This window comes from Pseudonaja textilis, unplaced genomic scaffold (assembly GCF_049901715.1).
Source record: "Pseudonaja textilis isolate UNSWEBS1 unplaced genomic scaffold, rPseTex1.2 PTEXSCF23, whole genome shotgun sequence".
NCBI lineage: Eukaryota > Metazoa > Chordata > Lepidosauria > Squamata > Elapidae > Pseudonaja > Pseudonaja textilis.
The window spans coordinates 709,105-735,688 of record NW_028262868.1 but is presented as its reverse complement, the minus strand read 5'-3'; the positions used below and the strand labels follow the sequence as shown (position 1 = coordinate 735,688).

Genomic DNA, 26,584 nt, shown 5'->3' with positions numbered 1-26,584 from the left:
CACCCACCACGCCACCATCCACCATCCACACCATCCACCATCCATCCACCACCACGTCCATCCACCGCCATCCATCCACACCATCCACATCCATCCATCCACACCACCCATCCACCGCCATCCACATCCATCCATCCATCCATCCATCCAACCACCATCCACCATCCACCATCCACCATCCACCACCACCACCATCCGCCGCATCCACCATCCATCCACCATCCACCACACCCATCCGCCACCCATCCCATCCACCACCACCGTCCACCACCACCACCGCCGCCGCCATCCACCCATCCATCCATCCACCGCCATCCACCATCCATCCACCACCACCACCATCCACCGCCACCACCACCCATCCACCACCACCCATCCCCCCCATCCATCCACCACCATCCATCCACCAACCATCCATCCATCCACGCCCCTATCCACCACCATCCATCCCACCACCACCACCACCATCCGCCAACCATCCATCCCATCCACCACCATCCATCCACATCCACACATCCATCCACCACCCATCTGTCCACCCCATCCATCCACGCCCGTCCACCACCATCCATCCACATCCACACCATCCACCGTCCACCATCCACACCACCACCACCACCACCACCACCCACCCATCCATCCATCCACCCACCACCATCCATCCACCCATCCATCCACCATCCACCACCATCCACACCGTCCACCACCACCACCCATCCACATCCACCACCATCCACCACCACACATCCACCACCGCCCCACCGCCGTCCACCAACCACCACCACCATCCACATCATCCATCCCATCCCATCCATCCACCACCACCACCACCACCCATCCACCATCCATCCATCCATCCACGCCGCCTGTCCGCCATCCACCATCCACAACCGCCACCACGCCATCCACCACCACCCACCCCATCCATCATCCACCACGCGCCCGCCCCATCCACATCCACCACCACATCCACCACCATCCACCATCCATCCATCCATCCACCGACCATCCATCCACCACCATCCATCCACCATCCTCCATCCACCACCATCCACACGCCCATCCATCCACCATCCATCCAATCCATCCACCATCCACCACCATCCACCGCCCCACCCATCCGCACCGCATCCATCCATCCATCCATCCACCACCACCACCACCACCATCCACGATCCATCCATCCACCATCCATCCATCCATCCACCCATCTACCATCCATCCACCACCGACCATCCATCCACCATCCACCTATCCACCATCCACCATCCACCACACACCACCACCACCATCCATCCGCCACCCCCGTCCGCCGCCGCCGCGCCACCATCTACCACCGCCACCACCATCCATCCACCACCACCATCCACCATCCATCCATCCACGCCCACCGCCATCCATCCATCCACCATCCATCCACCATCCATCCATCTACCATGCCCGACCCATCCACCGCCACATCTCCATCCGCCACCGCCACCCACCACCACGCCCGCCACCATCCACCATCCATCACCCATCCATCCACCACTATCCATCCATCCACCATCATCCATCCACCACCACCATCCATCCACCACCACCCGTCTGCGCCCATCCGCCCACCACCGCCACCACCACCATCCACCCATCCACCATCCACCACCACCACCACCACCCATCCATCCATCCATCCATCCATCCACCACCATCCATCTGCCATCCATCCGCCATCTATCCGCGCCACCACCACCCATCCACCACCACCACACCACCACACCACCCGCCACCACCGCCCGCGCGCCACCACCACCATCCATCCATCCACCATCCACCATCCACCACATCCATCCATCACCATCCACCACCATCCACCACCATCGCCCGTCCGCCACCATCCACCACCCACCATCCATCCACCACCACCACCATCCATCCATCCATCCCCATCCACCACCATCCATCCACCATCCACACCACCACCACCCCCACCGCACCACCGCCACCACCATCCATCCACCATCATCCATCCATCCATCCATCTATCTACCACCATCCACCACCACCGCCGTCCACCACCACCACCATCCATCCATCCACCATCCATCCACCATCCATCCATCCACCACCACCATCCATCCACGTCCACCACCCATCCATCATCCACCACCACCACCCATCCACCACCACCACCACCATCCACATCCCGTCCGTCCACCACCACCATCCACCACACCCAACCATCCATCCACCCATCCACCACCACCATCCATCCATCCACCATCCATCCACCATCCCATCCATCCACCATCCATCATCCACCCATCCGTCCATCCACCACGCCATCCACCACCACGTCCATCCATCCACCACACCTCCATCCATCCATCCACCATCCACCATCCATCCACCACCGCCATCCCATCCATCCATCCGCCATCCACCGCCACCGCCACCGCCGCCGCCATCCATCCATCCATCTGCCATCCATCCATCCACCATCCATCCACCATCCATCATCCATCATCCACCACCATCCACCACCATCCATCCATCCACGCCGCGTCCGTCCGCCGCCCGCTACCACTATCCATCCACCATCCATCCATCTACCATCCATCTATCCATCCATCCACCACCCCCATCCACACCACCATCCACGCCATCCCCATCCATCCACCATCTATCCATCCATCCATCCACCCATCCACCCATCCATCCACCATCCACCACCATCCCCATCCACCGCCGCTCCGTCCGCCACCATCCACCATCCACCACCCATCCACCCATCCATCCACCACCATCCATCCGCCCATCCATCCGACCCGTCCATCCATCCACTATCCATCCACCATCCATCCATCCATCCATCCACACCTCCACCATCCATCCACCACCACGCCCATCCGTCCGTCTATCCACCACCATCCATCCACCATCCACCACATCCATCCCGCCCACGCCACCACATCCACCGCCATCCATCCACACCACACGTCCGCCACCGCCATCCACCATCCATCCACCACCATCCACCACACCCATCCACCACCATCCACCATCATCCATCCACCACCACCGCCGCCCGCCACCACCGCCGCGCTCCACCACCATCCACCACCACCCTCCACCAGCATCCACCATCCACCACCACCACCCCCCCCCCCTCCAATCCCATCCGCCACCACCACCATCCACCACCACCATCCATCCACCATCCATCCATCCACCACCACCCATCCATCCACCACCACCATCCACCGTCCGCCGCCCATCCACCATCCCATCCACCCACCGCCGCCACACCATCCACCACCCACCGTCCATCCACCATCCACCATCACCCATCCATCCATCATCCACCACCACCCACCCACCGCCGCCACCATCTCCACCCCCGCCACCGCACCACCAACCATCCACCATCCACCATCCATCCACCACTCCACCACCACCACTACCATCCACATCCATCCCATCCGACCGCCGTCCACCGCCGCCATCCACCATCCACCATCCATCCACCGCATCCGTCCACCGCCATCCATCCACCATCCACCCCTGTCCATCCATCCACCATCTACCACCATCCATCTATCCATCCACCACCATCCCCTCCCCCATCCATCCATCCAACCATCCACCGCCCCATCCATCTATCCACCATCCACCATCCACCATCCACCATCCACCACAACCACACCATCCATCCACCATCCATCCACCGCGATCCATCACCCTCCACCGCCGCCACCGCGCTATCCATCCACCACCATCCACCACCATCCATCTATCCACTACCACCATCCATCCATCCATCCATCCATCCTCGGGTCATCCGTCCATCACCATCCATCCACGCCACATCCATCCACCACACCGCCATCTACCATCCATCCCATCCATCATCCATCCATCTATCCATCTACCATCCATCTATCCATCATCCACCACCACCATCCATCCATCCATCCATCTACCCATCCATCCATCCATCCACCCATCCATCCACCACACCTCCATCCGTCTACCATCCACTGCACACCACCACACCGCCACCACCGCCCATCCATCCATCCATCCACCATCCATCCACCACCGCACCATCCGCCACCACCATCCCACCCGTCCGTCCACCATCCACCCATCCACCATCTACCATCCATCCACACCACCATCCATCCATCCATCCATCCACCCATCCATCCATCCATCCATCCATCGCCCCACCCATCCATCCACCACCGCCGCCGCCACCCGCCATCCATCCACTACCACCACACCATCCATCTACCAGCCATCCACCATCCACCACCACACATCCACCATCCATCATCCGCCGCCATCCACCACCCATCCACCACCACACCATCCACCACCATCCATCCACACCACCACCATCCATCCCCTCCATCCGCCGCCAACCGCCCCATCCACGCCGACCACGCCATCCACCACCATCCACCACCATCCACCATCCATCCATCCACCATCCATCCACCACCATCCACCACCACCACCATCCACCACATCCACCACCCCCCCCATCCATCCACCACCATCCATCCATCCGCCATCCACCATCCACCATCCATCTATCCATCCATCCATCCATCCACCACCATCCACCGCCATCCATCGTCCGCCGCACCACCCACCGCATCCACCCACCATCCATCCACCACCATCCATCCATCCATCCACCGCCATCCATCCATCCACCACCAACCATCATCCATCCATCCATCCATCCACCACATCCACACCACCGCCCATCCATCACCCATCACATCCACCACCACCACCATCCATCCACATCCGTCATCCATCCACGTCCACCCATCCATCCATCCACCACCACATCCATCCACTATCATCCGTCCATCCATCCATCCATCCAACCGACCACCACCACCATCCATCCATCCACCACATCCATCCATCTCCCCGTCCATCCATCCATCCATCACCACCACCACCATCACCACCACCGCCATCCGCGCACCACACCATCCATCCACCAACCATCCATCCACCATCTATCCATCCATCCATCTATCCATCCATCCATCCACCATCCATCCATCCATCCATCATCTATCCATCCACCATCCACCCCACCATCCATCATCTATCCATCACCATCCATCCACCACATCCATCTATCCATCCATCTATCCATCATCCATCCACCACCACACCACCACCATCCACCATCCATCCATCCATCTACCACCATCCATCCATCCATCCACCACATCCATCTGCTGCCGCCACCACCACCATCCACATCCATCCACCACCACCATCCACATCATCCATCCATCCATCTATCCATCCAACCATCCATCCATCCATCCATCTACCACCCATCCGTCACCCATCCATCCATCCATCCACCCCCGTCCATCCCCCATCTATCCATCCATCCATCATCCACCATCCATCCATCCACCATCCACCACCATCCATCCATCTACCCATCCATCCATCCATCCATCCACCGTCCGCGCGCCCACCGCCGCCCGTCCACCGTCCATCCATCTACTACCACACATCCATCTACCACCACGTCCACCCATCCATCCATCCACCATCTATCCATCCATCCATCCATCCATCCATCCATCCATCCACCACCGCCATCTACCCATCCATCCATCCACCACCATCCACCACCACCATCCACCATCTACATCCATCCACCCATCCATCCACCACCACCATCCACCATCCATCACCCCCATCCATCCACATCCATCCACATCCATCCATCCATCCATCCATCCATCCATCCATCCACCATCCATCACACCGTCCACCATCCGCATCCATCTATCCATCTATCTATCCATCCATCCATCCATCCATCCACCACCATCCACCACAATCCATCCATCCATCTATCCATCCATCCATCTATCCAGGTCCTCGATCCACCAATCCATCCATCTATCCATCCATCCATCCATCCATCCATCCATCCATCCATCCATCGATCTATCTTTCTATCCATCCATCCATCTATCTATCCATCTAGTAAGCAGGGAGATTGCAGAGGAAAGGATTGCAAGAGAGTAAGCAGGCAGATTGGAGAGGAAGGGATGCAGAGGAGAGTAAGAAGACAGATTGCAGAGGAAGGGATGACAGGAGAGGAAGCAGGCAGATTGCAGAGGAAGGGATGAGAAGAGAGTAAGCAGGGAGATTGCAGAGGAAAGGATTGCAAGAGAGTAAGCAGGCAGATTGGAGAGGAAGGGATTGCAAGAGAGTAAGCAGGCAGATTGGAGAGGAAGGGATGACAGGAGAGTAAGCAGGCAGATTGCAGAGGAAGGGATGAGAAGAGAGTAAGAAGGCAGATGGCAGAGGAAGGGATGAGAAGAGAGTAAGAAGGCAGATGGCAGAGGAAGGGATGAGAAGAGAGTAAGCAGGTTTAAGAGAGTTGAAGTTCTAGCAAAGCCGGCTGGGGGGAATTCTGGGAGTTGAAGTCCAGAAGTCTGAAAAGTGGCCATGGTTGGAGACCCCCTGGGTTAGGCTCTTCATTGAAAGCCATTTTGGGGGCCACCTCTGGTGTGGGACTCCCTGCCCCCCTTCATTTAGAGCGTTGTCCTTTGCCCCTCCCCCACCCCCACCCGATGCTCCTACCTTGGAAAGTGGGGCATTGAAGAGCCCCTCCGTTTGGCTTGCGGGGTGTGTGTGTGTGTTTGTGAGAGAGAAAGAGAGAGAGAAAGAAAAAGAGAGAGAAATAGAAAGAGAAAAGAAAGACAGAGGGAAAGAGAAAAAGAGAGAGAGAGGGAAAGAGAAAAAGAGAGAGGGAAAGAGAGAGAGAGAGAGAGAGAAAAGAAAGAGAAAGAGAAAAAGACAGAGGGAAAGAGAAAGAGAGAGGGGGAAAGAGAAAAAGAAAGAGAGGGAAAGAGTGAGAGTGAGAGAGAGAAAGAAAAAGAGAGAAAGAGAAAAAGAAGGACAGGGAAAGAAAAAAGAGAGGAAAGAGAAAAAGAGAGGGGAGGAAGAGAGAAAGAGAGAGGGAAAGAAAAGAGAGAGAGGGAAAGAGAAAGAGAGGGGGGAAGAGAAGAGAGGGGGAAGAGAGGGTGAGAGGGAAAGAGTGAGAGAGAAAGGAAAAAAGGGAAAGAGGAACAGAGAGAGGGAAAGAACAAGAGAGTGAGAGAGAGAAAGAAAGAGAGAGAGAGAGAGAAAAGAGAGAGAGAGGGAAAGAGAAAGAGAGAAAGAAAAGAGAGAGAAAGAGGAACGGAAAGAGAAAGAGTGAGAGAAAGAGAAAGAGAGGGGAAAGAGAAAGAGAGAGAGAAAGAGGAAAAAGAGAGAAAGAGGAACAGAGAGGGAAAGAGAAAGAGAGAGAAAGAGGAAAATAGAGAGAGAGAGAAAGAGAGAGAAAGGAAAGAGAGAGAGAGGAACAGAGAGGGAAAGAGAGAGAGAGGGAAAGAGAAAGAGAGAGGGAATGAGAAAGGAAAAAAGAGAGAGAAAGAGGAACAGAGAGAGGGAAAGAGAGAACAAGAGAGTGAGAGAGAAAGAGAGAGCGGGGAAAGAGAAAGAGAAAGAAAAAAAGAGAGAGAGAGAGGAACAGAGAGAGGGAAAGAAAGAGTGAAAAAGAGAGAGAGAGAGGGAAAAAGAGAAATAGAGGAACAGAGAGAGAGAGAAGGAGGGGGGAAAAAAAGAGAGGTATAGAGAGGGAAAGAAAGAGAGGAACAGAGAGGGAAAGAGAGAGAGAGAGAGAGAGAGAGAGGAGCAGGCTCCCTGCTGCAGGCGCTCCAGGGTCCTGTCTTCACATGCCAGGGGGTAGGTGACCCCCTCCTCTCGCCCCTCCAGGGGAACCTGGACCAGGAGCGCCTGAAGAAGCAGCAGGAACTGGCCGCCGCCGCCATCTACCAACAGCTCCAGCAGCAGCAGTTGCTTCAGCTCGTCAACAGGTAGAAACGGGCCGGGCGTTTCCCAGCGTTGGGCCGGCTTCCCCTTTACGGATGGCGAAAGCAACCGGCCCGTTCTGCGCCCCTCCGTTTTTCGGTATTTCCGGAACGACGTTTTGGTCGCTTTTTTCCGAGTCTCGGAAGTGAGAGCGGGAGGGAGGGGGTCACCCTTTCTCCCGCTTCTTCCTCTCCCCACCCCGCGTAACACCCCCGCCCCAGGAAGGAAGAGGAGGAGCCTTCTTCCCGCCTGGGCTACCCGTCCCCCTTTTTGTGTGTTTTTCCCGTCCAGCCGGCAATATGCCCAGTGCGCCCTCCAGCAGAAGGTGGCGGCCTCCTCGGGGGACCTGGCCCAGCAGCAGCAGCTGAGCAGCTTCCTCCAGCAGCTCCAGGCGCTCAAGCCCAGGTAACACACCCGCCTATCCCGCCTCCTTCACCTCCTTCACCTCCTCTCGCGGAGGGGGAGTGAAGCGGGGAGGGGAATCCCCTTCCTTGGCCGCGGGAAGGACAGGGAAGCGGCGGCCTTCCTTTTTTGAACGACGTTTTTAATTTTATTTTTATATCATTTTATAATATAATTTTATATATAATATAAATATATAATATCATTTTTTTATATTTTTATTTTTTGTTACCTTTGTTTAAAAAAAATACACCTGGGTCGAGGAGAAGAGACGAGGTTTCCAGGGTGTTTGGACCTTGGAAATCAGAGTCAACCCCATAAATCACAAGTACCAACCCTTCCGACACCACATCGTCGGTCGCCTGTTCTCATCCTCCGTCTTTGACGGTCGCACAAAGGACTTTATAGCGGGCTTTCTGGTTTTTGGGGTTCACGCTCTTTTATCTCCCGGCGTCATTAGATACTCAAACGTGCTGAGCAGTTTAATCTGTTCACGGAATGAGAATAGAATAGAATAGAATAGAATAGAATAGAATAGAATAGAATAGAATAGAATAGAATATAGAAGAGAATAGAACACAGAATAGAATAGAGGAGAATAGAATAGAATATAGAACAGAATAGAATGTAGAATAGAATATAGAATATAGAATATAGAATATAGAATAGAATAGAATAGAATAGAATAGAATAGAATAGAATAGAACAGAACATGGAATATGGAATATGGAATATGGAATTGAATAGAATAGAATATGGAATAGAATAGAATATAGAATAGAATATAGAATAGAATAGAATAGAATATAAAATATAGAATATAGAATAGAATAGAATAGAATGGAATAGTATATATGGAATAGAACAGAACAGAACAGAATATATGGAATGGAATTAGAATAGAATAGAAATCGAATAGAATATATGGTATTGAATAATAATAGAATAGAATATGTGGAATGGAACAGACTAGACTAGACTAGAATACCGTACAATGCCATACAATACAATATATGGAATGGAATAACAATAGAATAGAATATGTGGAATAGAATGGAATAGAATAGAACATATGGAATAGAATAGGAATAGAATATATGGTATTGAATAATAATAGAATAGAATGTGTGGAATCGAATAGACTAGACCAGACTACAGTACAATACAGTACAATACCTTCTTACAATACAATATATGGAATAGAATAGGAATACAATAGAATAGAATGTATGGAATAGAATAGGAATAGAATTGAATCGAATATGTGGAGTGGAATAGACTACACTAGACTAGACTACAATACAATATAATACAATATATATAAATGGAATAACAATAGAATAGAATATATGGAATAGAATCGGATAGAATAGAACATATGGAATAGAATAAGAATAGACTAGACTAGAATAGAATAGAATAGAATAGAATAGAATAGAATAGAATAGAATAGAATAGAATAGAATAGAATATATGGTATTGAATAATAATAGAATAGAATGTGTGGAATCGAATAGACTAGACTAGACTACAGTACAATACCATACAATACAATATATGGAATAGAACAGGAATACAATAGAATAGAATATATGGTATTGAATAATAATAGAATACATGGAATGAAATAATAGAATATATGGAATAGAATAGAATATATGGAATGGAATAAAAATAGAATAGAATATATCGAATGGAATAAGGATAAAGTAGAAATAGAATTCTTTTTATTGGCCAAGTGTGATTGGACACACAAGGAATTTGTCTTTGGTGCAAGGAAGGAAGGAAGGAAAGGAAGGAAGGAAGGAAGGAAGGAAGGAAGGAAGGAAGGAAGGAAGGAAGGAAGGAAGGAAGGAAGGAAAGAAAGAAAGAAAGAAAAAGAATTATTGGAAGGAAGGAAGGAAGGAAGGAAGGAAGGAAGGAAAGAAAAAGAATTATTGGAAGGAAGGAAGGAAGGAAGGAAAGAAAGAAAGAATTATTGGCCAAGTGTGATTGAACACACAAGGAAATTGTCTTGGTGCAAATGCTGTGAGTGTCCATAAAAGAAAAGATAGATTCAATCATGTCATTGATCAATCAAAATTTCATCTTAATTTATAGTTATCCCTTAATAAATCCCCTTTTCATTATTACATTTGCCTTCATTATATATGTTTTATTGACATGTTTTATGTTTTCTCTCTGACATGTTTTATGTTTTCTATTTTTTATCTTTTATTATTTTATTTTATTTTATTTTTTATTTTTTTTTACTTTTATTGTATGGTTTGGTTCTATATTTTTTTTTATCGTTTTGTTTTGTTTTATTTTATTTTTTAATTTTATTTTATTTCCGCCTTTATTTCGCCCATGGCGACTCGAGGCAGCTTCCACCCCGTCAAACCATCGTTCAGACAAAAATCAATCCCGTCAAAATAAAAAAATAAATAAAATAAAAATAAAAACAGAATCCCATCAATCCACAAAGTAGAACGGAACAACATCTGGGAAGTACATCAATATATAAATTTTAAAAAAAATATATCAATCGATACAAATATAAAGTATATTAGAATATGATATCAATAAATATAAAATCACCCCCTTATAATCCCCTATTCTGTCCCCCCCATTATTACATTTGGCATATATTTAAATTTTCTCCCTCTCTCTCTCTTCCATAGCTGCGTGTGAAATACAAAATATAAAGTATATTATAATATAATATCAATTAAATATAAAATCACCTCCCTGCACACCCCCTATAATCTCCTATTCTGTCCCCCCCATTATTACATTTGACATATATTTAAATTTTCTCCCTCTCTCTCTTCCAAAGCTGCGTGAAATACAAAATATAAAGTATATTATAATATAATATCAATTAAATATAAAATCACCCTCACACCCCCCTATAATCTCCTATTCTGTCCCCCCCATTATTACATTTGGCATATATTTAAATTTTCTCCCTCTCTCTCTCTTCCGAAGCTGCGTGTGAAATACAAAATATAAAGTATATTATAATATAATATCAATTAAATATAAAATCACCCCTCACACACCCCCTATAATCTCCTATTCTGTCCCCCCATTATTACATTTGACATATATTTAAATTTCTCTCTCTCTCTCTCTCTCTCTCTTCCGAAGCTGCGTGTGTCTGTGGGTGGGTGGGGGTCATTTTGGGGAGGGGGGGAGAGCCGGGTGGATTTAATACCCCTCCCCTTCCCTCTCCTCTCCTCTCTCCTCTCTCTTTTTTTCCAGAGCTGGGGAACAGGCCCTGATCCCCTCGATGAACCGGTCCATATCTGTGCCAGACACTGGGTCCCTCTGGGACACACATACCTCAGCCTCACCGCAAGCAGGTCGCTGACGGGGTCCCTGGGGGCGCGTGGGGGGTTCGGGGTGGGGGTTTGGGGAGGGGAGGATAGGAGAGGGGAGGGGACGGGGTGTGGGAACCTCCTGGTGGAAAGGGGGAGGAGAGGAGGTCCTGGGAATCGGTGGTCAGGGCGGGAGTCCCTCTCCCGCGCAACCCCGCGAAAACGGGCCCCCCGTCCCGTCCCGTAATCTGGAGGCGCTCTCGGCTCGGCCCAGCGGGGGCCGGGAGGTGGAGAGGAAAAGGCCGAGGCGGCGGATGGGCTTCGTAGTCTTCTCGAGATTGGAGAGGAGAGGGGGCGGGGGGACACGGCCCGGATACCGGCGGTTCGAGAAAGGGGGAAGGCGTGGGGCTCGGGAAAGCGCTCTCTCTGTCTCTATCTCTTTCCTCTCTCTTTCTCTCTCCTTCCCTCTCTCTCTCCCTCTCTCTCTCTCCTTCCCCCTCTCCCTTCCTCTCTTACTCCTCCCTCCCTCTCTCCCTCCTCCTCCTTTTCTCCCTCTCTCCCCTCACTCTCCCTTCCTCTCTTACTCCTCCCTCCCCCTCTCTCTCCTCCTCCTTTTCTCCCTTTCCTCTCCCCCCTCTCCCCTCACCTTCCCCTCTCTCTTTCCTTCCCTCTCACTCCACTCACATTCCCTCTCTCCTTCCCCCCTCCCTTCCTCTCTTACTCCTCCCTCCCTCTCTCTCCCCTCTCCCCTTCCTTTCTCCCTCCCTCCCTCCCTCTCTCCCCTCACACTCCCTCTCCCTCCTCCCTTTCCCTCTCTCTCCCTCTCCTTCCCCTCCCTCTCTCCCCTCCCTTACTCCTCCCTCTCCCTCCCTCTCTCTCCCCCATACTCCCTCTCCCTCCATCCCTTTCTCTCTCCCCCTCCTCTCCCCCTTCTCTCCCTCCTCTCCTCTCCTCCCTCCCTCCCTCTCCCCTCACATTCCTCTGTCCCTCTCTTCCCTCTCCTTCCTCTCCTCCCCTCTCCTCCCTCCCCTCCCTCCTCCCTCCTCCTCTTCCTCCCCCTCCCTCTTCTCCCTCCTCTCCCCTCTTCCCTCTCTACCTCCCCCTCTCCCTCCTTCCCTCTCTTACTCCTCCCTCCCTTTCTCCCTCTCCCTCTCTCTTTTTCTCTCTCTCTCTCTTCCTCTCTCTCTCTCTCCCTCTCTCTCCCCTCACACTCCCTCTCCTTTTTTCTCCCCCTCCTTCTCTCTCTCTCTCTCTCTCTCTCTCTGTGTCTCCCTCCCTCTCCCCTCTCCCCCAACCTGGGGTCTCCCTTCCCACAGTAACCTCCTTTCCCCCCCTCTCTCCTCCCAGGCGGTGAGGCCAGTTTGTGGGATATTCCAATTAACTCTTCAACTCAGGGTCCGATCTTGGAACAACTTCAGCTACAGCATAAAGTGAGTGGGATCCCCCTCCCTCCCTCTCCCCCTCCCTCTCCCCCCTCCCCTCCCCTCTGACTTCCGGGAGCGCGCCCTAAGAAAGGGGCGGGGGAGGAGGTGGAGGCACCCCGTTGCTCCTCCCCCGCCACACACACACACCCCCGTGACCCACGCGGCTCTCTCTCTCTCCCCGTCCGCTCCGCCGTCTCCTTTCCAGCTCCAAGAGCGCCGAGGGGCCGAACTCAGGGCGAAGCGGGACGACGAGGAGCGGAAGCGGCGGGAAGAGGAGGAGCTGTACCGGCGGAAGCAGGCAAGGGCAAGTGCCGGGAGGTTCCTCCCCCACCTTTCAAGCCCCCTCCCTCCACCACTCCCCACCACGGCCCACGGGGGACTGGGAAGGAGGGAGTGGGTGGCTGGGCTGGACTCCCGGGAGGAGGAGGGGGGAGAAGTGACAATGGGTGGGGGGAAAGTGGGTGCTGGGGAGTTGGAAGGAAGAGGGGAGGGGTCCTGGGGAGGGGGTGTTGTGTGTCTGTGAAGCTGGCTGGGGTGGGGGTTTTCCTTGCAGACGTTTTGTGAGCCAGCTAGGGAACGTTATCAGGGCTAGGAGGGAGGAGGGGTTTGTGGAGAGGAGGAGGAGGGAGGGAGGGAGGGAGGAAGGAAGGAGAAAGAAGGAAGGAAGGAAGTAAAGGGAGGAAGGGAAGGAAGGAGAAAGAGGGAAGGAAGGAAGGAAGGAGAAAGAGAAGGAAGGAAGGAAACAGGAAGGAAGGAGAAAGAGGGAAGGAAGGAAGGAAGGAGAAAGAGAAGGAAGGAAGGAAGGAGAGAAAATGGGGAGGGAGGAAGGAAGGAATGAAGGAAAGGAATGAAGGGAGGGAGGGAAGGAAGGAAGGAAGGAAGGAGAAAAGGAAGGAAGGAGAAAGAAGGAAGGAAGGAAACGAGAAAGAAGGAAGGAAAGGAACGAAGGGAGGGAGGGAAGGAAGGAAGGAGAGAAAATGGGTTGGAAGGAAGGAAGAAGAAGGAAGGAGAAAGAGAAGGAAGGAAGGAAACGAGAAAGGGAAGGAAGGAAGGAAGAAGGAAGGAAGGAGAAAGAGAAGGAAGGAAGGAAACGAGAAAGGGAAGGAAGGAAGGAAAGGAACGAAGGGAGGGAGGGAGGGAAGGAAGGAAGGAGAGAAAATGGGGGGGAAGGAAGGAAGGAAGGAGAAAGAGAAGGAAGGAAGGGAGGAAGGAAAGGAAGGAAGGAAAAAGAGAAGGAGGGAGGGAGGGAAGGAAGGAAAGAAGGATGCTTTCTGAGCTGGGTGGTTTCCTCGCGGACCTTTCACGACCCAACTCCGTAACGTCATCAGGGCTGGGAAAGTGTGGAATCCCCTCTCCGTTTCCTCTTGTGCTGCCTTGTGATGCTGGCTGCTCTTAGTTGGCTTGTTTGGCCCAGTTTCCTTGATCCTTGCTCCGCTGGGAATGTTGGTTTGATTGCTGGGGTGTGTGCGTGTTTGTGCGTTGGTGTGTGTGTGTGTTGGGTTGCTTGTCCCTTTTGTGTAGTGTGTAAGTATCCTCAGGGGGGGGGGGAGGCTGATTTGCCAGGCTGCGCCCCCCCCCAAACCCGGAACAAGGCGCTACCACCGCGGTAGCTCACCCCGCGCAGAAAACGGCGCGCGCCGTATTGCCACTTTCCCTTCGACTGCGCAGGCGTGCGCCGCCCGATCCGATTTCCGACCCATTTTTTTTTTCCGGCCTCACTGAAGCCTCGTCCGCCTTCAGAGGCCGCAAAAAACACACACACAAAAAGAGGCGCCTTTTGTCACTTTATTTCCGGAAATACCTGAACGGGCGGGCCAACGGGCTTGTCTTTTTCGGCCGGCGACGGAAAAAGAGGCGCGTTTCATCACTTTATTTCCGGAAATACCCGAACGGGCGGGCCAAACGGGCCTGTCTTTTTCGCCGCGACGGAAAAAGGCGCGTTTTCGTCACTTTATTTCCGAAATACTCCGAACGGGCAGGCCAAACGGGCCTGTCTTTTTCGACTCTGCACGGAAAAAGAGGCGTGTTTCAGCCACTTTATTTCCGGAAATACCCGAACGGGCGGGCCAACGGGCCTCTCTTTTTCGCCCCGCGACGGAAAAAGAGGCGGTTTCGCACTTTATTTCCGGAAATACCCGAACGGGCGGGCCAAACGGGCCTGTCTTTTTTCGCCTGCGACGGAAGCAGAACCTTCCCGCGAACCTCTGGGACGCCGGAAAGAAACAAACAGAATAAAAGCCCGGAAAATCTGCCGGGAAGGCGCAACGAAGTTGAAGCTGGCACGGGGCTAGGACGTAAACTGAGAGTAAACTCTTCCCCACCCCGCCGCCACGCCACGCCAACCCCGCACAGTTTCCTAGCGCCGAGGACGTTCCTGAGCTGGTTTTGGAAGACAGCTCCGAGCCGGATCCGGAAAGATGGCGGCTTCTTTGAGAGGGGGGGAACAGGGAGGGAAAGGAGAGGAGGAGGAGGAAGACGTAAACTGAGAGTAAACTCTTCCCCACCCCGCCACCCCAGCCCCGCACAGTTTCCTAGCGCCGATGACGTTCCCGAGCCGGTTTCGGAAGACGGCTCCGAGCCGGATCCGGAAAGATGGTGGCTTCTTTGGAGAGCGGGGAGGAAGAGGAGGAGGAGGAGGAGGAAGCGGGAGGGGCCTTGTCTGCGTCCCGGCTATGAGCAGTGTGCCTATCCCTCCCTCCAGCTCCCTTCCTCTTCCTCGTGGGGCCAGCAGTCCGTCAACGCTTCTTCCGGGCCGAACAGCTTCAGCTTGGCCGACCTGCAGAAGTTGGGCGACGCTCGGGCGTGCCGGGAGCTGCGGGAGGAGGTGAGCTTTGGGGATCCCCTCCTCCCTCCCTCCTCTGGCCACTCCCCTCCCCACCTCCCTCCCACCTCCTCTAGGGGTATCTGAAGAGAGCCTAGCCCACCCACTCCTCCCTCCCTCCCTCTCTCTCTCTCTCTCTCTCTCTCTCTCTCTCTCTTTTTTCCGCCCTCCAGTGCCGCCATCAGGAGATGCTCCAGAAACTCCTCCTCCACCAGCAACAGCAGCCCCTCTGGGGGGAGGTCTGGCCAAGCAGAGCCCCTCCCTCAAGGCTCTGCTCGAGCTACAGCACGAGAACGAGAGGCACTTGCAGAAGCCGGCCCCAACCCGGCTCAGCAGCGAGCGGTGAGTCACACGAGGGACGGACGGAGAAATGGGATCTTCCTCGCGGAGGGACGGGCGGAGAAACGGGAAGGGGAACAGTCTTCTCGCGGGGGACGGAGGGACGAACGGGGGAGGGGGACAGTCTTCCTCGCGGGGGACGGACGGACAAACGAGAGGGGAAGAGTCTTCCTCGCGGGGATGGACGGACGAACGGAGGGAGGGGAACAGTCCTCGTGCGGGCACGGAGGGACAAACGGGGGAGGGGAACTGTCTTTTCCTCACGGGAGGATGGGTGGACGAACGGGGAGGGGGACAGTCTTCCTCGCAGGGGGACAGACAGACGAACGGGGGAGGGGAACACCACTGAGTCACACGGGGACGGACGGACGGAGAAACGGGAGGGGAACCGTCTTTTCCTCGCGGGGGACGGACAGACAAGCGGGACGGAGGGGAACAGTCTTCCTCACAGGGGGATGGACGGACAAACGGGAGGGGTCCTGAAGGAATCCTCGCGCCTTAGTTTCATAGTTGGCTTCATACAGGGGCAGTTGCCAGTATATCGCCTCTTAATAAATCCTTGGAAGTGTTTTGAAGTTGGGCTCGAGGATCCTGATTTAATTCGGGGAAATAAAATTAAATGGTTTCATTAGGGGAAGTGAAGGAAATCTGGAAGAAGGCAGTGCAGCAGCCGGAAAGCCAAAGTACCTCCCGACTCTTTTATCTGTCAAGGATTGTAGCTCCAACTACTAGAAGGTTTTGTCCCGGGAATATATTGAGTTGGAGAATGTGATTGTTGACACACCCAGCCTGGGAATGGACTCAAGTTGGAGAATCTGATTTATGACACACCCAGCGGGAGGGGAACGTTAAATGACGAGTCCAGAGCTGGGCAGTGCCAGCACATCGCCTCTAATAAATCCTTGAAGGTTGTTTTTTTTTTTGAAGTTTGGCTCGAGGATCCCGATTCCAACGAGAGCGACTGCTTGGAATCCCGAAAGGCGAGCTTTTCTTTTCTCTTCTCTCCCTCGCTAGCACGGCGGACACGGTCTGAGCAGCCTTTCCTCTCAGTGGGCCTCGGACGTGGGCTCGCTCTGGGGGGGCCACGAGAAAGCCGGCCGGCCCGCTGGGCCTCTGGGAGGAGAGTATGAAGGGCCCCGGGCCCCTGGCCCGCAACCTGGGCTTGGAGGAACAGCCGGAGCAGCCCCTCCCTAGGGTGAGTCGGCCTCCAGGGAGTGCGGAGGAGGAGGAGGAGGGACCGAGCTGGACTCCCCCTTTAACTCATTCCCGCCCTTTCCTCAGGGACGCCACGCGGTCGCCAGCCGGCAGAGCCGGAAGAAGACGGACGAGGAAGAGAAGTTGCTAAAACTGTTGCAAGGCATTCACAAGCCGCCACAACAGGACGGCTTCACCCAGTGGTGCGAGCAGATGCTACACGCCCTCAACGCTTCCAGCAGCGTCGACGGTACCTTTGTGGAGGGGTGGGGGACGGAAAACGGGGAGAGAAGAGGAAAGAGGGAGGGAAATCCCTCATTCAAAGCCCCGGAGCGCCGGGCGAGGTCTCTCCTGGGGCGGGTCGCCCTGCCCTCCCCCTTTCACCCTCCCTAAAGAGCAGCTGCTTTCTATGACACCCCTCCCCACTTTCTCCCCATCATCCCCTCCCCAAAATACCTATAGTGCCCAACGTGGTAGCTTTCCTGAAGGAGATGGAGTCGCCGTACGACGTTCACGACTGCATCCGCTCCTGCCTGGGGGACACCCTGGAAGCCAAAGAGTTTGCGAAACAGTTCCTAGAGCGCCGTGCCAAGCAGAGAGCCAATCAGCAGCGGCAGCAGCAGCAGCAGCAGCAGGTGAGGAGGGAGGGGGAGGTGCGCGCGTCCTCGTCCACGTCGGCAACTCAACGTCGTCAGCGGTCGAGTTTCCTTTGGGGAAGAGAAGCCCGTCGGTGGATCCTCGTCACCCTCCGAGTACTCCGGGCTCCATGTTGCAGCTTCTCCCTCTTTGTCCCCCCGTTCCACCCCCGCAGGAGGCCTCGTGGCTCAGCTCCAGCAGCCTGCAGTCGCTCTTCCAGGCCAACCACAGCCCCAAACCGCCATCTTTTGAGAACAGCCAAGCCGTCAAGATCAAGCGGCGCCCGGTGATGCTGCACGCAGACCCCAGCATCCTAGGTGAGCGAGGAAGAGGAGGAGGAGGAGGAGGAGCCAGGAACACGGCTACTTGTGGGGTGGGGAAGAAGGGCGGGGCCGGCGGCTTAGCTCTGCCTTCTTGTCACCGACGGGATACGGAGGGGCGGTCGCTCCCTTCCGACGGGCGTTTTCCCTCCTCGCCCCCGGACAATCCAAGCGTTCCATAATATTATTTAAAAGACTTCAAAAAGGATTATATTTTAAAGAGGGGCGCGGTTGGCCTCACAGTCAGGAGGCTCTCGAGTTCGAGTCTAGGTCACGGCGGATCTTTCTCTTTCTCTGGGCACGCCGAGAATATTATATCACAGCTGAACGAAACTCCAGCCCGGCGATAAGAAAGGCATCCGGCCAAATTTTTTATTTTATTTTTATTTTTCCGCAAGCTGGTTCTCTGGCTGGGTAGGCGTGGCCAAGTTTGGTCAGGTGACTGGCCGGGCGGCGTCCCTCTTCCCCGCCTCCCCGCCTTTCGTCCACTAACCTCCAAAGACAAAGAGGTCGTCGGATTCTGACGGTTAGGGCTAATCTCAAGCCCCCCCCGCCCCGTTTTTTCGGGGCCGTTTTCGGCTCGAATAAACAACCCGCCTCCCCAAAAAAGGCAGCCCCTCCCACCCCAAAAAAACCACCCAATCTGGAAAAAGAGGCGGGGATTTGGACGCCAGCCAGTGGCCAGATTTGCCACTTCGCCAAACGCCGCAAGGATCTTTTTAACAACCGGTTTGTCCAAACCGGTGCGAACCAGCCTGCAGCCCAGCCATAAAAACACGAAGCTACCTCCATTTCTTCAATGAAACTGATGAGTTTTTATATTATTATAGATTCTAGATTATAAATTAAAAATCATTTTTTTAATTTTTGACCTTCCCGTTTTCCAATTTTGTCCCCAGATTGGCGGGGTGGGTGGTGGGTGGGAGGGGCTTCCTTTTTAAAAAAAATTTTCCCTTAAAACTATTCTATCCCGCCGTTTTTCCTCGCTCGTCCCGCGGCGCGTCGGGCCGAGCCGCCTGGTTTATGACCCCCCTTTCCCCGCCTTCCTTCTTTTTCAGGCTACGCTCTTCACGGCGCCTCCAGCGAGCTGGAAACGGTGGAGGATTACTGAGCCCCTCCCTCGATCCGGCCGTGTGGGGCGGCGGTGGTTGGGTGGGGGGAGAGAGAGAGAGAGACACCCCCCCAACCCAGCCACCTACCCACCTACCCCGTCCGGCCCTGCCGCTGCTGCCTTGATCTCTCACCCATTTCAGTTCCAGACGAGTGTGCGCGCCCTTGGCGGGATACGACGCGGGGAGGAGGTGGGGGGTCTCTCCCTCTCTCCCTCCTCCCCCCCACCGCCATTTCGGGCGTACGAGCGGGAAAGGTCCAGCGGGAGCCAGGCCAAACGAGAAGGAAAATCGGTTGGCGCACTTCATTCCTTAAAAAACGAACAAGAAACGAAAAAGCACCTTAAAAAAAAACATCCCTCCTAAATTCTTCTGCCATGCACTTTATCCGAATTTTTCGTCGTTTTTCGTTGGATTTTAATTTTTAATTTTTAATTTTTTGGGGTGGGGTTGGGGGTTGCGTGTGTGCGTTGTTTTTGGTTTGTTTTTTTTACAGTGACTTGTTAACAGATTCTGAGGGGAAAAAAAAGACAAAAGACAAAAAAAAGGAAAAAAAAATACAACGATTTTTATTTTTTTGGGAAAAATTGTTGAAGAGATTTTTTATATATATATATATAAAAAAAACTGCTTACAAAAAAAAACCCGACACATAAAAAAAAAAAGGTTTTATCTTTTGAGGAAAAAAATACGAAAAAACCGAAAAAAACACTTATTTTTCAGCTGGGGGAATCGGATCTACGTTTCCAAAAAATGAAATATATAAAAAGAAAAATGTGAACGGTCATTTCACCGAAGCTTGATATTAAAAAAGAAAAGAAAAAAAAAGATCGATAAAAGCAAAAAAAAACCCACAAAAAAAAAAAAAACTTGAAGAAATGCACTTAGACACACAAAAAGGATTTTTGTGGGGGTTGTTTTTGTTTTTTACAAAAAAAAAAAAGGAAAAAAAAGAAAAAAAATCGTTTGGACAACTTCTAGCTACAGATGTGTGTAAATATTCTTCGGACTCTCGTACGGATCCGCACAGTATATTTTCGCCATTTTATAAGAAATTTTTGTGTTCTTATTTTTTTTTTTTTGTGAGGCGGGACAGGCGATTTTTGGTCGAGTTTTTTTGTTTTGTTTTTAAAAAATTGCACAAAAAATCAAAAATATCGGTCTCCCTTCCTCATTTTCCTGTTTTTTTGGTTTTTTTTTCCTCCAAATCCACCCAACCCGGATAAAAGATTTTTCTATTGTATTTGATTTAAAAGAAAAGAACTAAAACACAAATAAAAACCAGGAAAAACAAAAAAACAAAAACGCCGCAAAAAGAGGAATTTCTACACTACTGTTGAAGAAGCGGGTTGCTCCTCCTGAGACGCTGCTTTGTTCTCCCAGCTGATCCCGGATCCGCTCCAGGATCTCCAGAAATCTTCGTTGAGCTCTTCCCTCCTTTCCTCTGGTGGTCTTGTTTTTTCCTTCCCCTTTCCGGCCAGTTCCTTCCTCATTCGTCTGTCGTTCTACGGAGACGCTCGTAGCTGTCGTTCCACGGAGACGCTCGTAGCTTCTCTCGCCTGCGTCCCGAGAGTTTTTTTCCACTCCCAGCGACCGTCATGTGGATGCGCACTTTCCCCCCACCCTCCCTTCACGAAGGAAAACCGACACGCCGGATGTTGTGAGTCTCCGCATTTCTCTCCGTTTTCGTCCACGGAGGAGTAATCCTGAATCGTCCTGTGACGCTCGCGGCGTCGACCGCCGGGAGTGTTGCCAGTCTCCGCATTTCTCTCCGTTTCGTCCACGGAGGAGTAATCCTGAATCGTCCCGACGCTCGTGGCGTCGACCATCGGGAGGGGCCGGTTGCACCCAAAGCCAAATTTGAATGTATCCTACTTGGGTGGACGCTTTCGGGCCCGTGCCTCCCTCTCCTTACTCCTAACCCCCCATCCCCCCCGGTCCCGCAACCCCAGTAGTCAGCGATGGTGCTGCTCACCTGGCCACAATGGGGTGTGTGTGTGAGAGAGAGAGAGCGCGCACGGGTGTGACTGTTGTTTTTTTAAGGGGCGAAACAACCGGGCGAGACACTTTCTTCCGCTCTACCCCGGAGCTGTGATGTTCATAGCGCATTCTCCGTTATCCGGGGGAGCTGCGTCCCGATGTGCCCAAGCACCTCGATTTTTTGTTGCAAGGACTCCCCACCCCACCCTGACCCCACCCCCCGCTTACAATCCAACCGGGAATGGAGGCTACTTTGGACACGGTACTCTTGGGGAGTATACGCCGAGTATACATTTGGGCGCACCAATGCTTGGCGATCCTGCCAGGAGTTCGACAGACCAGGCTTTGACTGTACCCAGGCGGTCTCCTTTCTCGTTGTCATCCCCTCCCCTCCCTCCCTTCCCTCACCTGCGCCTACCGAGATGTCACCCTTGCGAAAGGGAAAGGAGGCGGAAGGCTTCCGGAAGTGCCCACCCCCCCCACAACACCCACCCCCCCCGAAACGCTCGTCTCGTGAACAATCGGCGTCACAAAGGACTACGGGACGCCGGATGCCGCTCGCTTTCTTGCGGTGCGTTTTGAATGTGCGTGGAGGGCGGGGGGAAGGCATAGAGAAAGGGGGTGCCTGAATCGCCCCCCTCCCTCCCCTCCCCCGATTGTGGATCGCAGCAGGAGGGGAAACCCCTCCCCCTTCCCCCGCCTGGTTGTGACCAAAAGACTTTGTTTGCGGGGGCGGGGAACGGGGGCCGTTGTCCGCCTTAGGCCAAGCCAGGTAAGGCTAACAAATCGGGACCGGCGGATCCTCGGTGCGTCTTATTGCGTCTCTTGTCGCTTGTGTGTCCGTGTTGTGCGCGTTCTGCAGGATCGTTCGATACTTTTTTTGTGTTTTTTTTAACTGATACTGTGATTTCTCGGAAGGTTCCCGTCCCGCCGGACCGACGCAACCCCAAGCCGGAAGGGAAGCATCCCATCGGTATGAGAGTCTCGCCGGGGTGGGGAGTGCCTCCCTTCGCCACCCGTGGCTCTTTTTGCAGTATTGAGACCCTTGTAGGGGTGGGGGTCACTGTCCTCGGTCTACCCCCCTCAGGATGCCCCGGCGTGGCGTCCCGCTTTGCCGTGGGCGTCCGCGGGCTGCGTTGCGGCCAGAATGTATGTGAAAAAAAATCGCGCCTCCTCCGACGTCGGAAAAAAATAAAAATAAACCCACCCTCCAAATTTCCAGCTTGCAAATTGGAGGGGGGTTTTTTTTTGGTGTGCGGGGGGGACATTTCTCCCTTTATTTTAATTTTATTTTTTTGCACCAAACTTGGCAAGGTTGAAAACCTGAATTGTAATAATCCTAAGACCTTTTGTGGTGTGCGTGCGTGTGTGTTGTCGTTGTCGTTGCTTTTTTTTTAATTTTCTTGTGTGTTTAAATCAAGGTACGGGAAAAGTTTACAAAAATCGGCGGATTGTTTTCCGTGGGGGGCGGGAGGAGAAAGGAAGAGGGGACACCCCTCCCCCCCAACCCCATCCCCACTTAGCCCTGAAAGGTGGTTATTGGGTGGGAGGGCTGCCCCCTTTTTGTGCGCGTGCGCGTGTCTCCTTTCTCTTTTCCCAGCCTCGGTCTTTGAATCGCAAATCCGGGGTTTGGCCTCCCGCAAAAACCGAACAACAAAACAACCGCAAAACGAAAAATCGGGGTGTGTGTGTGGGGAGGGGGAAACTTGCGCGTGCAATTTCTGCCTTACTGGTTTTCGAGGAAAAAAATAATAACGGGGAGGAGGGGAAGAGCGAGGAGTTTGTTTTCAGTATTATACGATAGCTTTTTTCTTTTTTTTTTTAATTTTTAAATGAATATGAAACAAAAAATAAAAAAGAGATATATATATAATCCATATATCTAGCAATAAGGAGGGGAAAGTTTTAACGGAGAAGGGTCGGAGCACGTGCAAAAAGCTGGCGTCGAGTCGCAAGGACGGGAAGGCGGGAGGAAGAGAGAGGCCGCGGGAACGAGAGAGGTTCCCATTCTTTCTGCCCCCCGCCTCCTCTCCTTCCCCACCGGTGTGGACTTCCAAATCCCATGCTCCACAGCCCGCCAGCAGCAACAGCAGCAGCTTGTGACGTCGGGGCCAGTCTTGAGTATTAGTACTACTACTACTACTGCTGCCAAGTTCCTTTCGGACAATAACGCGCCTAAGTAAGAAGAGTTTCCTGTAGCAATTTCTCTCTCCTCTCTCTTCTCCCCCGCCTTTTTTCTCTTTTGTTAAAAATTTGGGGTGGCGGCGGGGGCGACCATTTTGTTTTTCTTTGAAATGTGACTATGAATGTATACGTGTCTCGGTCCCCTTTTCGCAACCATTGGGAGGGTTGTGTGTGTGCGTGTGTGTGAGAGTGTGTGTATGGAGGGGGTGTTGCTGTTTTTTTAATTTTCACCTTGGTGTAACGCCAGAACAAATAATATAGCTCTCGTCGCATGTCCGAGTTTTAAGGGAGCCGAGAAGGCGATTTAACGGCGCTAGCTATGCAGCCCTCGTTGAAGCTTTCGGCTTGTCCCTTTGTTGGGGGGTGGGGGTAGGGGGGTGGCTCACCTTGGGGGTTTCCTCGGAGGAGGGGGAACACCTCGCTGCCGCAGCCTCTTGGAGAAGCGACAGGCTCTCCGCCACTTGTTTTTTTGCTCGTTTTCCCCCCGACTTGGCGACAACTTTTGTGTGTGTGTTTTCCTGATGCCTTAAAACTCCTACCTACGGACTTCTGGGGAGGGGTTTTCCGCCCGAGGAAGACCCACTTGGCGAGGAAGAGCGGACGCGATAAGCCCCCCCCCCCGCCCGCCCAGAGGTGGGGGAAGGAGGCCTCGACTGGACGCCTGCCCTGCATTTATACAGCGGCAGCAACGGGAGCCCGGCCTTTTCACCCTCCCCGGCACCACCACCCCCCTGACGCGAGGAGGGTCTGGCCCGGCTCGGCCGCCAGCTTCCGGCCACCATCTACCTCCCCGCTGCAGCCGCTGTCGCCCCGAGAGGCAAGCCAGGCCCGGACATTGATCGTGGTCCGTTCCTTCCCGAGTATTACAAGAAACTGTGATCCGAGGCCCCCGAGGGTCTTCGAGCTCCTACTGAGAGTGGAAAGATGTTTACAGACTTCACCGTCTCCTGGCGCAACTGGCAGGGCCCGGGAGAAGGGGGCCACACCTTCCTTCCTTCCTCCCCCCCATCATTTCGGGTGCCGAATGTTTCCCCATGGACCACCTGCCTGAAAGACTTGAGGGGGAGAGGGCGCCACCCCACCCCCCATCTCCACCCAAGCTGGCCGGACCGACTGAATAGCTGAGAGCTAGCTCTTTTGTCGAAAGCCGCAGCCGGATCAACTGAATTGGACTGCGAGGGGCAGACGGCGGGAGGGGTGGGGGAGGGAGAGAACAACTTGCTCTGGCTCCTCTTCCTTCTGGGTGCGTGCGTGGGGGGGGGGCACCCCGCCTGCCTGCCGAGGAGGGGGCCGGCCGGACCCGGTCTGCTTCTGCGCCTTAAAACTGGGTGGGGGGATGTTTGCGGGAGGAGGGGGGGGGAAATTGCGCCTACTGGTTGCACGCGAGACGGCTTTGCGTTTTTAACCTGCATAGAGACTTTGTTTGGCTTTTGCTAGGAAGCGAGACTATCCAGAGGGGGTGAGACGCCGAGCCCCCTCCCTCTCCTGTACATATCTCCCCACTTGCGTGGTTTTTTTTTCTTTTGTAAATGGGTTTCCCTCCCTCTCTCCCTGCTCTGCGTGTCTGCAAGAAAATAAAAACAAGCTTAGATGTTGTGGCATTTTCTGGTCTCTTTTATTTTTTTCCATCCTCCCCCAAATAAAGGTAACCGTGGATTTATCGGCAGCGGCACCGAGAAGAAGTGAGCGATCGCCATTTTTTTTTTTTTTCCACACGGACAGTTTCGCCATTTATTTTTTTTTCACACGGACGGTTAAGCCTCCCCGCTGTCCGGTGATTTGCCTTCCGACATTGGGCCACCGACTCCCCTTTATGACGGCTGCTGAGTTTCCCGAGGTCACCCAATTTCCCTTTTGTAATCAAAACGGGGGAAAGAAAACCAGATTTGCGGAACGGTGCGACTTCCCCGAAAATAAGCCCTAGCCTGATTTTGTTTTTCCCCCTCCCTCCGGGGGGGGCCCTTACTATAAGCCCTACCCTAAAAAATTAAGCCCAGGGGAGGGGGAAGATAGGCACGGTCTATACAAGACGCTGTGAATGGACGGTGGGGTCCAGTGGGGTCCAGGAGCAGCCGCAGCCCACCGTCCCGTTGACGCAGCGTAGATAAAATGGGCGCGGAGGCTGTGGAAGGGGGAAATAGAAGCGATCTCAATGGGCCGCGCAGCCGCCTCACCGCCTTGCGTGGTGGCGGCAGGCGGAGATAAGTCACAGAGGAAAGCGGGGCGATCCCAACTCGCGCCGCACAGATCCTTTTTTTTTCCGGTGCGGGTGCAGGCGATGCAAGAGACGTGGAGATGGAGAAAGCGGCGTATTAATAGCTACAGTTTCTTACAAACAGACACATTTTTTGGGAGTTTCTGGTCGTTTCTCCATGCAGGCGGAAAAGTTGGGAGCAACCGGGCCAGCCGGCAAAAATAAAGACAGTTCGCCTAACCCTAACCACACCCCCACCCCAAAAAATAAGACCTAAAGGGGATCTTTTGCTCTCCCCGAAAAAACCAATTTTCAGGGAAACACAGTAACGGTAAGAACTGCGGTGATTTTCCTGGCCGCCGTTGAGGTTAGGGCCAGATCTAGTTTTAAGGCGGAGCTCCCCCAAAAAGTCGTCCTGTAATTGGGACGAATTGGAGCGCTCCCGTTTTGAAGCTTGAGCACAACCCCCCCGCTCTGGGGTACGGACCGATGACCTTCCCTAGCCCAGTAGGAGAGGATCCAAACACACACCCCTCCACCCTAAGCGCACACACCCACCCTCCTCCCCATTCCTCTAGGCCCGGGGTCTCGAACTCGTCGCAAATTGATCATCGACTTCGGCATCCAGAATTCCTCAACTAGCCCTGACTGTTGGTTTTTCTTTTCGTCCAACCTCGTCGGAGGGGGAAATTGCAGAGGAAGGGATGACAAGAGAGTAAAAGGGCCACAAGGAGATTGCAGAGGAAGGGATGACGAGAGAGTAAACGGTCCACAACGAGATTG

At 53.3% G+C, this 26,584-nt stretch overlaps 1 protein-coding gene across 1 annotated transcript in view; it reads left to right on the top strand.

Annotated features, from left to right (window-relative positions):
* Window positions 1-25,208, top strand: part of GIGYF1 (GRB10 interacting GYF protein 1) — a 48,184-nt gene extending 22,976 nt beyond the window's left edge. Inside the window, 15 exon segments of the mRNA XM_087919007.1 lie at window positions 7,699-7,901; window positions 8,188-8,301; window positions 11,545-11,645; window positions 12,948-13,030; window positions 13,230-13,322; window positions 15,726-15,848; window positions 16,019-16,078; window positions 16,081-16,191; window positions 17,199-17,279; window positions 17,281-17,349; window positions 17,351-17,383; window positions 17,466-17,628; window positions 17,841-18,013; window positions 18,190-18,331; window positions 19,393-25,208. Coding sequence (XP_087775133.1) covers window positions 7,699-7,901; window positions 8,188-8,301; window positions 11,545-11,645; window positions 12,948-13,030; window positions 13,230-13,322; window positions 15,726-15,848; window positions 16,019-16,078; window positions 16,081-16,191; window positions 17,199-17,279; window positions 17,281-17,349; window positions 17,351-17,383; window positions 17,466-17,628; window positions 17,841-18,013; window positions 18,190-18,331; window positions 19,393-19,445 — 1,602 coding nt within the window. The 3' untranslated portion in view covers window positions 19,446-25,208.
* Window positions 25,209-26,584: the final 1,376 nt, after the last annotated feature.